This window comes from Geotrypetes seraphini, chromosome 2, assembly GCF_902459505.1.
Source record: "Geotrypetes seraphini chromosome 2, aGeoSer1.1, whole genome shotgun sequence".
Lineage (NCBI taxonomy): Eukaryota > Metazoa > Chordata > Amphibia > Gymnophiona > Dermophiidae > Geotrypetes > Geotrypetes seraphini.
Window position 1 is genome coordinate 205,593,581 of NC_047085.1, and position 14,439 is coordinate 205,608,019.

At 43.5% G+C, this 14,439-nt stretch overlaps 1 protein-coding gene across 1 annotated transcript in view; it reads left to right on the plus strand.

The window, feature by feature from the left end:
- The window catches only part of F13A1 (coagulation factor XIII A chain), a 178,063-nt gene that overhangs the window by 82,052 nt on the left and 81,572 nt on the right, over window positions 1–14,439 (plus strand). The window contains exon 7 of the mRNA XM_033935263.1: window positions 1,752–1,926. Coding sequence (XP_033791154.1) covers window positions 1,752–1,926 — 175 coding nt within the window. The remainder of the gene's footprint in view (window positions 1–1,751; window positions 1,927–14,439) is intronic.

Sequence of the window (14,439 nt, forward strand, 5' to 3'; positions counted from 1 at the left end):
CGGGCCTCACCGATCAGGAGCTGCATGGATGTTGACATGATGATGTCGCACGCATGCGTGCATACCTGTAATGTCATCTCGTCAAAAGTTGTGCATGTGCAGAGGTCATCCATACACAGCCCCAGGTTTGGTGAAAGATCAGTAGCAGAGGGTGCTATGGGGGGGGGGGGTTGTCCAAACCCGGGCGCAGTCTTCCTAAGAATGCGGCACCCCCTCCTCCTCCCGGATCTCCCTGGAGCTTACCTGGTGGTCTAGTGAGCTTTCGGGGCAGGAGCGATCTTCCTACGCTCCTGCCCCATGCAGATCACTTATAGAAAATGGCTGCAGGGAGTTCCCGTCGTAGTCTCGAGAGACTACGGGAACTCACAGCAGCCATTTTGGATGAGTGATCTGCACGGGGCAGCAGCATAGGAAGATCGCTCCTGCCCCAAAAGCTCGCTAGACCACCAGGTAAGCTCCGGGGAGGTCCAGGATGCAGCATTTCATTTTAAAAAAGGTCTGGGATGCCGGGGGAAAGGCGGAGGGTGAGTCAGAGCTGGCTCAAATGTTATTCGCAAATTTTCAATATTCGCAGGCCAGCTCTGCCCCTAACCCCCGCGAATATTGAGGGAGAAGTGTAGTACTCTTGGAGGAATTCTGTGAGTGCAGAATTTCTCCATAATTTTTTACCCCCTCAGGATGCAGAGAATTCTGTGCATGCTGTGTATTCAGTGCAGACACGGGCAGTAGAGAACGAAATGAACTAATACACAGCAGGTCACTTCCTCCTCCTATGCTGGCTTAGACTCGACTGTTTATGTGAACCGTGATCTCGCACATGCAGAATTCCACCAGGAGTAATATAGAGCTAGTTAGGCTAGTTATCTCTAAAGCAAAGACTGGGGGGCCATTGTCAGCCCCTGAAGATTTCTGGGATGGCCCTCATTGCCATTCTGATTTTTTTCCCAATACACTCAGCTTCACTATCCAAGCTTAGATCAGAAAGGGGGAAGTAAATGAGAAGATCTACATGCTTGAAGGACATTTCTCAATAGAAGAGAATGCATTTGGAAACACCCACTCCCAATAAAAAGTTTGAAGTCAAGCTGGAAGTGAAGGACTCATACTGGTCAGCAATCATGACCCCACATGGGAAAATACTTGGGGGGGTTTCCTTCAGGTCATTTTAATACCAAGTGGCCCCAACTTAAAAATTAGTGAAGACCACTGCTCTTAAGAAAGTAGACCTCTTTATAGAATAGACTTCTACTAGTGGCATAGTAAAGGGGGGGCTGCCCTGGGTGCTGTCTTGATGGAGGCACTGTCATCTCTCCACCCTTCCCCATGCCCTCCCTTCCCCCACCCAGTACCTCTTTAAATCTTCAGCAGCACAAGCAACTTCTGCGGCCTGTTGCTCATGTTGGCCTGGCTCCTCTCTGAAATCACTTCCGGGTCACGGGGCCAGGAATTGACATCAGAGGGAAAGCTAATGCCAATGCGAACAGTAGACCATAGAAGCTGCTTGCCCTGGCTAAGACTTAAAGAGGTACCCCCTATACCTCTTTAAGAAGGGAGGAAACGAGTATGGCATGAGGGGTGGGGTGCAAAGAAGGACAGAGGTGCAGAGCTCCTACCAGGCATCCTATTACAGAACTGTCCTCCACATACCCCAAGATTCTTGTAGATAAGATTTATTTTAACTGTACTGATAAAGGATTGACCCAAAAGCCAGCACTGGTGAATCTTCTCTTGCTGCATTTCTTTTCCTTTAGATCAATGCTAAAGATGATCAGGGTGTACTTGTTGGTAGCTGGACAAATGATTACCAGCTTGGAGTGGCGCCTTCTGCCTGGACTGGAAGTGTAGACATCTTGTTGGAGTATCATAGCTCAGGAATGCCAGTGCGCTATGGACAATGTTGGGTGTTTGCTGGAGTTTTCAACACTTGTAAGTAATAAATAATATTGGAATGATATGGACATAAAAAATAATGAGGTAAAGTGTTTTATTTTTGAAGTTGCTCCTCTGCTTTGCTAAAGAGCTTATGGGGAGAGGCACAAAACCAGTGTTAGAGGCAATTAGCGACAAAATAGTGCCTGCATTATTATTTTATTTATTTATTTACATTTCTTATATACGGCTTCTATTCAAAGTGTTTTACATTCAGGTACTCTAAGTATTTCTAACTATCTGACCCAGCAGAATGATCAAAGACTGTAGTGCAGAAAGCAACACACACAGCAAAGATCAGCACAAAATTGCATTACATTACATTAGTGATTTCTTTTCCGCCATTACCTTGCAGTTCAAGGCGGATTACACAAGAATTTATCTGGACATTTCCAGAGGAGTTACAGAATAGAGCAAGTTGCTTCAGGGTATTGAGATGATTCCTGTGGTGATTAGTTTGTTTTCAAGGATTTCTTGAATAGCAGGGTTTTTATTTCTTTTCTGAAAGTTTTGTAGTCTGGGGTTATGATCAGTAAATTGGAGAGTTGGTGGTCTAGTTTTGCCACCTGTGTGGCTAGTAGGCTATTGTACAGTTGTTTTCGTTTAATGTCTCTGATTGGAGAGTGCGTGAATGGTGTATGGGTTCTCCTGTGTCTGGTTGTGGTAGTTTGGATTAGGCGGGTGTTCAAGTAGGCTGGGCTGTCTCCATTTATGGTTTTAAATAGTAGACAGTAGAATTTGAATAGTATTCTTGCCTGTGTGAGTCAAGGTATGCTGCAGTGATGTGGTCATGTTTCTTCAGTGAATAGATAAGTCTCAGTGCTGTGTTTTGTACTGTTTGTAGTTGCTTTATCATGGTTGCGGGGCAGGGGAGATAGAGGATGTTACAGTAGTCTAGAAGACCTAGGACTAAGGATTGGACAATGAGCTGGAATTGTTTTTTTTTGAAGAATTTCTGAACTTGCCTTAGGTTTCTCATGACCATGAATGATTTCTGTATTGTTTTGTTGATTTGTGGTTGCATGGTACAGCATCTATCATCATTCCCAGAAGTTTTAGAGTGGGTTGAATGGGTTAAGTGATTGAGTTTATAATGGTTGGGGTTTGTAATGGTTGGGGTTTTATGATTTTTGAGGAGTATGAAAAGGATGTTAATGAGGTCATTTCCTGTTTTCTCATATTGTAATCTTTTGTTAACCACAATGAAATTATGGTTATGCGTTCTAGAAATCAGATGTTATGTTATGTTCCCTCCCAACACTCAGAGAACAGCACACAAACAAAACCTTCCTTATCCCAGGACAAGCAGGCAGCATATTCTCAACATGTGGGTGACATCATCCACGGAGCCCCGTAGCGGACAGCTTTTCAAGCAAACTTGATTGAAGATCTTAAAGTTTGCTAGTGCTGCACCGCGCATGCGCGTGTGCCTTCCCGCTCAGCTAGGGGGCGTGTCTCCTCAGCGTGGCCTCAGTTCTTAGTTTTCCGCAGATCCAGTAAGCCCTGTCTTTCTTCTCTGCGTTTGTTTCTAAGTGCCTTCCTGCAGCGCGGCTTCTTTTGTTGTTTTTACTTCAATCGGAGTCGCTGTGCAACGCATCTACAGCCTTTGTTATTTTTTACTTCGATTCTTTCCTCGGCAGGGGGACCCCAGTTTTCGTCTGGCCGCCTGGCCTCATGCGGCCGCGGCCACTTTTTCTCCCTATGTCTCGGTCTGTTACCGGGTTTAAAAAGTGCACGCAGTGCAGTCGAGTGATTTTGCTTACTGTTATCAGTGGCGTAGTGAGGGTGAGCGGCACCTGGGGTGGTGGAGCCCCTCCCCTCCCCTCTTCCCCGCCCCCCCACCTCCACACTGCTCCTTCACCTGGGTGCGTGTCATTTCCCTTCCCCCGTACCTCTGTAACATCCCTAACATGAGCAGCAATCCCCAACCTGCTGTCGCGCCCACATCTACTCTTCCTCTGAAGTCACTTCCTGGGCGCGGATCCAGGAAGTGATGTCAAAGGAAGAGCTGATGCTGGCGCGATCGCAGTTGGGGGTTGTTGCTCGTGCGAGGAATGATACCGAGGTATGGGGGAAGGGAAGTAGTGCGCACGTGTGGCAGTGGGGGTGGGGAAGGGTGCCTGCGCCCTCACCTAGATAATGCCCGGGGCGGACCACCCTCCCCCCTTTCTACGCCACTGCATATGATTAGGGTTGAGCATTGGGAAGATTTTATTTCTGCGCTGTTTCCGCGGTATTTCCCGAGCATTGGCCTACTAGTTCCTTCTGCTTTAGCTGTTTAACACACCTTATAACACACACTAATTACCATACTAAACTAAACGTTAAGCTTATATACCGCATCTTCTCTATAAGGACAGAGCTCGACACGGTTTTACAAGAGTTTAAGAAAGGAAAATATAGTAAGAATTAGTGGTTATATAGAGAGCAGCGGAATTTACATTTTTGAAAATAGCCACGTTTTCAGATGTTTTCGAAATAATTGGAAAGAGCCCAAATTACGCAGCTGGACAGGAAAGTTATTCCAAAGCTCAGTAATTTTAAAGTAGAGAGATTTCCAACCGCCATTTTGTGTGGGAAATAGGCCATTAACACAGATGTCATTTACCATGCGTCAGCTGTTACATGGCAGATAATGCGCAGCAGTTAACACCATCTCAAGAAGTACAACTCATTCCATCCAGTGTTATCAGTCACGACTTTCTATCAACATGCAATAGCAATTTTTTCTATACACGGACAACTTCCCCCGGGTGCGAAAAATAGTGGTTTTTGCAAATACTATATGGTAATCTTGGCTATTGCCAGACAGTAACTGCAAAACCTTAACACATCGTAGAGTTCGATATTCAAAAGGGTTTAAGTGAGGAGAGGCTCCTGCCCAGTTAAGCCCTGCTGAGTGAGCTGGCAACCAATATTCAGCAGCACTTAATCAGGTAGTAATCGGACATCCCCTAACTAGCCTGGTGGCAACTTAGTCAGTTAGTGGCAATGTTCAGTCCACTAACCAGCTGAGTAAGTGCATAAAGATAGGACAGCAAAACGTCAGGAATTAGTCTTAATATCGGCTGGTACCCAGTTAACTTCTGGGTAAGCAGACATACCTGAATATTCAATGCTGGTAGCCTCCATGCCCTGGAATGGGTTCTAAGCTGCCCTTTTTAGCGAATAGAGGCCTAAGTATCATAAATGACATCACAAATACTGTACAAGGGGCCACTGAAAAGTTCTCAGCCCAACCAAGAAGAGAATGATGTGGAGCCATGAAACTGACAAGTTATTTCACATTTCCCTTGACACTTTTCGTTTTAGTGAGGCAAATGCATCTAGTAAATGGGCATAAGTACAGGGAAGCCAAGCCATTGTGACATCACTGATGAAGTTGGCTCTCAGGCATTGGTGGATTGAGGCATTATGACATCACAGTACGAGGGGCCACTGAAAAGTTCTCAGCCCAACCAAGAAGAGATTGAAGGGAAGCCATAAAACTTACAAGTTTTCCTCGCTGCACTTTTTTTGTTTCAAAGATATGAAATGAATCGAAAAGTGTCAAGAAAAGTGTGGAATAACTTGTAAGTTTTATGGCTTCTCTTCATTCTCTTCTTGGTTGGGCTAAGAACTTTTCATTGGCCCCTCATATAGGTATCAAACTGGTCTATGTGATGGCATTTGTGTAAATCCCCTCTGCTTAAGGCAAAGCCAGGCCTAGTGCTGTTATAAGGCTATGAATCGGGCCTGGCAAGTGTATTTGTAGCTGCCTACTCAAATGCCTACTCTAATTCCCATTCCTTTCTTCCTTCATTCTGTCTGCACTTATCCCCAGTCTGATTCATTTGTTAAAAAATCACATTCATATCAAATTATAGCTGCAACGGTGTTTTTGCCCACAATTAAGCAAATCTATTTCATGAATATTCATTACAGATATCTCAGTATCCTAACTGGTTGGTGATACCTCAGAATAGGTTTGGGACTTGCTGCTCTTGCACTTTCACCATCTTCTATGAATTTAAAATATTCAGGGAGGTGAGGGGTGGGGGGCATGAAAAATGTGTTTGTAGTAATTACCTACTTTTATGAATGTCACTGTTCAACTTTATTCTGGTACTTAACCCTCTAGAAGTCATAACATTTTAGAATAAGAACATAAGAGTTGCCATACTGGGACAGACTGAAGGTTATTCAAGCCCAGTATCCTCTTTCCAACAATGGCCAACCCAGGTCACAAGTACCTGACAAGATCCCAGGGAATAAAACAGATTTTATGCTGCTAATTCTAGGAATAAGCAGTGGATTTTTCCTAAGCCATCTTAATAATGTTTTATGGACTTTTGTTGCAGGAAAGTAGCCAAATCTTTTTTAAACTCTGCTAAGCTAACTGCTTTCAGCACATTTTCCGGTAATGAATTCCATGATGTAATTACATGTTGAGTGAAGAAATATTTTCTCCGGTTTGTTTTAAATCTACTACTGTACTTAGTAGCTTCATTGCACGCCCCCTCCTAGTCCTAGTATTTTTGGAATAAGCAATTCACATCTACCCTTTCCACTCCACTCAGTATTTTATAGGCCTCTTTCAAATCTCTCCTGAGCCATCTCTTTTCCAAGCTGGAGAGCCCTAGCTGCTTTAGTCCTTCCTCATAGGGAAGTTGTTTTATCCCTTTTTTCATTTTCTGTGCTCTTCTCTGTACCTTTTCTAATTCCATATATCTTTTTTTTTAGATATGGCAACCAAAATTAAACACAGTTCTCAAGGTGTGGCCATGCCATTCATTTCCTGATAATTTCTAATATTCTATTTGCTTTCATAGCTGCCGTCGCCCATTGAGCTGAAGTTTTCGACGTGTCCTCAATGATGACAACTAGATCCTTTTCCTGAATGGAGATTCCTAATGTGGAACCCTGCATCATATAGCTATAGTTCAGGTTCCTCTTTCCCACATGTATCACTTTGCAGTTGCTCATATTAAATGCCATCTGCCATTTTGATGCCCAGACTCCTAGTCGGGCATGGTCCTCTTGCAATTTTTCACAATCCTCTTGTGAGTTATCAACTTTGAAAAACTTTGTGTCATCAGCAAATACAATTATCTCACTAGTTATTCCCATCTCTAGATCATTGATAAATATGTTAAAAAGCAGTGGTCCCAGCACTGACCCCTGGAGAATCCCACTATTTACCCTTCTCCTTTTTAAACCTACTCTGTTTTCTATTTTTCAACCGGTTCTTAAGAACATATGAATTGCCATACTGAGACAGGCCAAAAGTCCATCAAGCCTAGTATCCTGTTTCCAACAATGGCCAGCCCAGGTCTCAAGTTCCTAGCTAGATTCCAAGTAGTAAAACAGATTTTATGCTGCATATCCTAGGAATAAGCAGTGGATTTCCCTAAGCCATCTCAATAATGGCCTAGGGTCTTCTCTTTTAGGAAATTATCCAAATCTTTTTTAAACCCCGCTAAGCTAACTGATTTCACCATATTCTCCAGCAACGAATTCCAATCCTAATACTTCTGCATTGTGTCATTTTTCTAAATCCTGTCTTACATACATACGAGTACAATTCTCTATCTGAAACTTAGAGCTTAAAGTTTAAAAGATATAAATGCCTTTTCAACCATTCTGATTAGGGTATGGATACATTGATCCTATGAAAATGTTATATAGGCATCACATCAACACATACCAAGCATAAACTGAAAATAGGCTCAGTAAAAGAACTTTCAAAAGGAGCTGTATTGTGCAAAACCATATGCATTCTTTGGTTCTCAAATGCATAAATAAACTTTATATTATATTGACACCCAGGGCGAGTTACAATATACACAAAACACAACTTTAAAACACAGAGAAATTTACAACAACATAAGAGCATCAGTCACATTATATATAAGACTTCAAAGTCAATAGTGTAATCCCCAAATACAAATAAAACCATCCCAGCACTTGGTCTTTCCCAGGCTGCCATGGCTTCCCCTCACCCAATAGCCACTTAATTAAATTCATTGGCTAGTCAGAGCTGAGAGCACACTACTTTACCCGTAATTCACTAAACTCCAGGGCCAATTCCTGTCACTATTTAATAGCAGGACAATTAGTCAAAAGTCTGCTAGAATAACCAGGCTTTGGCTTTGTTATGAAAGATCAAATAACTCATTTCCTATTGTAATTCAATACTCATTGTGTTCCAAAGGGCAGGATCATAATAAGCAAGCTTCTTTTGCCTCATAGGGAGAAGAGGAGATAACTGATGTTGTGGATGGGCCATTCAGCCTTTATCTGTCTTCTTGTTTCTATGTTAATTTCATCAGAGCTAAGCCTATTTAATAGCAACTTCAGGAATGATCAAAGGCCCAGATTCACTAAAAGGTAGCAATTCAATTGTTGTTGGCCGATTACTGGCGGATTTTGAAACAGCGATTGATTCACTACCTTTCTTGCATGCAAATGATTTGCACGCAAACTCCCCGGCTCAATCGCTCAGTGAGCGATTGAGTCGGGGCAGCCCTGACAGTAGTGACATGAGAAGCAGCCTCCTGTCACTACTGTCAGCGGCTTTTTTTTTTTTTTTTTTTAAATGGGTCAGATATTCTGCATGGCCACTTAAAAAAAAAATGAAAATAAAGCACCCTCCCCGACAAATGCACCCCCGAAGAAAAAGGCAGAAGGGATGCACACTTCCTCCTGCCATTGCCCGGCTTCCCCACACAAAAAAAAAACCCAAAACGGCAGGAGAGATGCTGACTCCCTCCTGCCATTGGCGATTCCTTAGAGTGGTCCCAGTGCCTAAAAAAACTCAAAAAACATTATCGATACTGCCCCCACCCCCCTAACGCCCGCATTTGCACGGAGGAGCCCTATGGAGTAGGAGGGACTGAGCACCCGTCCTGCTCCCAACTTGTTGAGGTACGGGGAGGGGAGTGGGGGTGGGCCTGGGCCCGGCCAATGGCAACAGGGGTTTGCGACGGCAGGAGGGAGATGTCATCCCTCCTGTCATATTTGCGCTTGATGGGGGAATGGGGAGTAGGGGCAGCGTCGGTAATGGTTTTTTTTTAAGGCACTGGGCCAGCTGTAAGGAAGCGTCGATGGCAGGAGGGAGTCGGCATCCCTCCTGCTTTTTTCTTCGGGGGGGAGGGCAGCGGGGCCGCATTTGTGTGTGGGCATCCCTCCTGCAATTTGTGGGTTGAGGGGGTGCAGTTTTTTGACAGGCCTACCTGTCTTTTATTTATTTTTATTTTTATAGGGCAGATATTTTGCGTGTGTAACACACGCAAAATATCTGTGCCATGGAAAACAAATGAATAAAAAAGACAGGTAGGCCTGTCAAAAAACTGCACCCCCCTCGACCCACAAATTAAAAATAAAAAGGATGGAGTCGGTTCAGGGGAAGGCTACTAAAATGTTGTGTGGTCTTCGTGATAAGGCGTATGGGGACAGACTTAAAGATCTCAATCTTAATACTTTGGAGGAAAGGCGGGAGAGGGGAGATATGATAGAGACGTTTAAATACCTACGTAATGTAAATGTGCATGAGTCGTGTATCTTTTATTTGAAAGGAAACTCTGCAATGAGAGGACATAGGAAGAATTTAAGAGGTAATAGGCTCCAGAGTAATCTAAGGAAATACTTTTTTAGGAAAAGGTGGTAGATGCGTGGAACAGTCTCCCGGAAGAGGTGGTGGAAACAGAGACTGTGTCTGAATTCAAGAGGGCCTGGGATAGGCACGTGGGATCTCTGAGAGAGAGAAAGAGATAATGGTTACTGCGGATGGGCAGACTAGATGGGCCATTTGGCCTTTATCTGCCATCATGTTTCTATGTTTCAAAAATGCCAAGAAAAAAAAATTGAAAGCAAATTATAAAATTTTCCTCCACTACAATTTATTCAAAATTCAACTGTGTGGCTTATCTCTCACCAGTGTCACTACATCCAGTTTAATCCCTCTTCTCAGATCATTCATTGGCTCCACAAGTAATTTTTTTTTCTTATCATAAGATTCTATTATCAGGTACAAGAGCTTTTATTCTGCAGCTTATTTCCTTCTCTGTCTTCCCTTTACCTAGACCCTTCTTTATGAGTTCCTCTCTTTGAGCAGGTCACTCTTATGTATTTACACCCTTGTCCTCCACTGTCACTCCTGACTCGTTGTGTTCCACTTTTCTGTGATGAATACTTGAACTAGACATCCGGAGTTGACACTCTATGCTGTCTCCGGCCTTATTCAGATATAATAACCTAAAAAGCCATCCTTTGAGACTGCTTTAAAATTTTAACCATGGATTCTGATCACTGCATTTTGGTTTTAAACATTTTCTTAATAAATGAAATTCACAAATTTTCTTTTATACTATATGTCTGTCATGGCTGGATTGTAAACTCTAAGGAGAAGAGACTCTGTGGCTCATTTACAAAAAAAGAGACGTCCAAAAGTTGGCATAAACCAGCACTTGAATGTCTTACTAATAAAAACGTCCAAGTGGGCATTTTCAAAACTGATTTTCTAGACGTCTTTCTGATTGTTTTGTCTCCAGTGCATCTAAATCTTAAGGGGACTTGTTAGAGGCATGTTTTGGGTGGGATTAGGGTAGGATTAGCACTTGAATGTTTTACAGCAATAATCAAACATGTTATAAAATTTACAGGACATAATTTTGACGTTTTGGGCTGACCAGATGACCACTAGAAGGATGAAAATATGGCCCTCATACACTCCCTCAGTGTTTACTGACCTCCTTTCACCCCCCAAATATCTGTAGGAAATAGTACATATCTCCCTCCATGACAGCTGGAGATACGATGACCAGTCCTAGTAGAGCTGCAAGCAGTTCTCTGGAGTATCCTGGTGGGCAGTGCAGTGGACTGCAGGGAAGGGGACTGAGGCCCACATGCCACCCTAACTAGTACCCTAACTTGTAACTAGAAAACTATAAGCCCACCAAAAACCCACTGTACTACCATATAGGTCAGTGTTTCCTAACTCGGTCCTGGAGTACCCCTGTGCCAGTCAGGTTTTCAGGATATCCACAGTGAATATGCAAAGGGACAGTGAGAGATAAATGTGGAGGAGGATAGAGGGAACAAGAGTAGAGATGGGCATGGGGGAACACAGAGGGGGTCAGGAAGAGATGCTAGAAAGGTGAGAAAGGAGAGATGGCGGGGGGGGAGAAGAAAGGGAGAAATGGATATGGAGGGGGCAAAATGGGAAAGGGAAAGAGATTCAGGGGAGGGAGAGATGGACAACTTAGGGAGAGCAGAGGAGGGAGAGGAGAGCTGGACAGGGAAAAGTGGAAGGAATATGGACTGGGGGCTGGAAGGGGGGGAGGGAGGAGAGATGTCAGACTTGGAAAGAGGGAGTGAAAGAACAGAAAGGAGAGATGGACTTGTGAGAGGGAGAGAGAAAGAAAGAGAGGAAGGAAATGCTGGTAACAAGGTGAGGAGATGCTAGAAATAATAGATCCATGTGGGAGAGTTGTCAAGGAGATGAGTGAGCAGAATGAGTATATGAGAGTAGAACCAGATGAAAAGGGAACCAGATGAAAAGGGAATCGGGGAATGAGAAATGTGAAAGCTAGGGGATGTGAGAAGGAGACAGAAAGTTGATTAGATAAAAAGTGAAAAGGAATGCAATGTTCCCTCTAAGCTGCGTGGCCCTTTTTATAGCAAGCCATGCAGCCGGCACACCAGCACCTCTGGCCATACTCTGCTGCTGCTGCTTGTGGCTTTATGAAGAGAGAAATGCAGCTGGAAGGAAGGAAGGAGGAGGAGGCCTACTTCAATGTCTTAGAGCCGGCCAGAACACTAGTACACATCCTTGGGAAGAGGCATGAACTTGGGACATAGAAGGGAGGGAGGACGAGGGGCACATTGGGATATGTGAGGGAGTGGGAGGGGCGCATTGAGACACAGAAGGAAGGAACGAAGCATGAACTTGGGATAATGAAAGGAAGGAAGGAGGGGCACGAACTTGGGACACAGAAGGGAGAAAGGAGGCATAAATTTGGGACAAAGGCTGGAAGGAAGGAGGAAGGGGGCATGAACTTGGGACATAGGATGGAAGGATGGAGGGAGGAAGGGAAAGAGATCTTGAGGTGGGTAAGGGAATAGAAAAGGAGAATTGTTGAGCATGGGTGTGAATGAGAGGGAAAAGAGATAGTGTACATGGGGAAAGGAAGAAAGAGGAGAATTGTTGGACATAGGGAGGGAGAGAATTGTTGGTTATGGTGGTGGGAGAGGAGTGAGGTAGAGAGAGATGAGAGGGAGAGATGTTGGCTGTGGTGGTGCAGAGAGGGAACAGTGGGACAGATGGAAAGGGATGCAAGAGGGAGGAATGTTGAACACGGTGGTGGAAGGGATGGAGATGTGGCATGGTGCTGGAGGGGCTAATAAAAGGAGTAATGTTGGGCATGGGGCTGGTGGGCAGGAGCGAAAAATGCTGCACACAGTTCGAGGGATAAGAGAGGGAGAAATGTTGGATGTGGCAGTAGAGGGTGTTGGAGATATGCATCCTGGATCCTTCTCTCTCTTTCCCTACTCACTTTGCAGCAAGGGAGGGAAAGAGAGAGATGGTAAACAGTGAGAGAGAGGAAGACATTGTACATAGGGGTGGAGGAGAGAGGAAGAAATGTTGTGCAGGGATGGGGAGGGCAAAAGAGTGTGCTTTTGCGTAGTTTAATTTTGTGATTACCATTTAGGTAATCACATTTAGGAAATCATTAAAGACCTATTTATTTGACAAATAAGAATATTAATTTTGATATATTTAAATGAGGTCTTTTGTTTCTATTCTTATTGTGATAGTATGTTTTAATTTTTTAATAATTTTTAATATTGTACTTAAATGTTTTTAACAATTGTATTACTTTTATTATATAATTTTAGATTGTACGTAGATAGTGTGTTCTTTGAAACTGTACCACGTGCTGAAATATCTCAGTATTCTGTTGTGAACTGCCCAGAACTACTGGTTGGGCGGTATACAAGAAAATAAATTATTATTATTATGTATTGTTAATAAGATTGTATTGTGTGCATATGAAAATGAATGGAAGAAATGGCATTTACAATTAGTACTATTATTATGGGAGCAGGGTCTAGGGTGGAGCTTTTGGACCCCTCCAAACAAAAATGCATTCTGCTGCCTGTGCCTTCTGACATAACTTCCTGCTTCCACAAAATCAGGCTGTAACAAAGAGAAGGGTCCAGGCTCATTGACAGACAGCCTGTGTAGCAGAAGAGGAGAAACAGGGGAAGGGGGAGGTTGAAGGCAGGGGAATATGCTGGAGTGTAGGTGGGGAATGGGGTGAGAGTGATGGGGAACACCAGAGCCAGAGATGGAGGGGGAAAGAAAAATGTTAGACATGTTGGGTCCCCAACTGCTTTGGGTCCTTGGGCACCACTCTGTGGCCCAGTGGTAAATTCGCCTCTATACACAGTGCTTTCTTCTGGATTATTTTTCTTGGTTTGGACCGAATTCTAAGGGGAATTGAATTTTTTAAAATCTTGTTTAAATTCTGTCCATTATCTTACATGGGTTAATATCGAGCTGGTGGTGGTCAGCATTCCTTTAAGCCAGTGTCTCTCAAACTGTGTGCCACGACAAAGTGGTGTGCCCCGAAGATATACCAGGTGTGCCAGAGATTCCAGAATTATACTTTATTTAAAAAAATTCCCTTCATAAGTATACACTGGAATAGATGACTTGTACATCACGTACTCAAGAGTCTGTCAATGTTATGAGCGTCTGTGTGCATAAGGATACAACCACCCAGACAAGCGTCATTCTTTGTCGCAATCGGTCCTTGAAAACTAATGGCAAGTAATTTTATTTTTATTTTTTTTATGCAGTAGTTATCAATCAAGGCTTTGTTTCCATTTGGATCTTCTTATCTTTGCGAACTTGGATTTTAAGCTGTGACAGAAATTTAATTGAAGAAAAAAAAAAAAAGAGAACGACTGCAGATGGTGAATGATGAAATGCGTGTTTGCTTGTCGCCAATCAAGCCATGGTTTGAGTTAATGTGCACTCGAAAACAAGCACATCCATCGCATTGATTAGCAATTCTATTCTATCTAGTTTCACCGTTGTTACAATTACCCATCTATAGCTTAAAGAACTTGAAATAAAGAACTCTCAAATTTAATTTTTTGATGATTTTGCGCCAAAGTTAAAAAGATACGGCAGAAGGGAAGGGACGGGTGCGCAGCAGGGGGGGAGTGGGAAGGGGGGCGGAGAGGAGAAAGGATGCTTGGCGCCCCGAGCAAGACAGTGCCCGGGGCAGACCGCCTACCCCCTTTACTAATCCACTGGGTACTAGCTAATATTTATTGCAGTATGCACATTGCTAATTGGACAAAGATAGAACTACAGTGTGTTTGATCCTTTCTGACTGGTTAGCTATGAGAGCACTGGCACTGAATATCATCAGTGCCCACATATCTTTCATCTCTGCCCCAATTATACCCCTGGACCACGGCTTGGATTTTGATTGGTCAGTCAAAACCAATATTCAG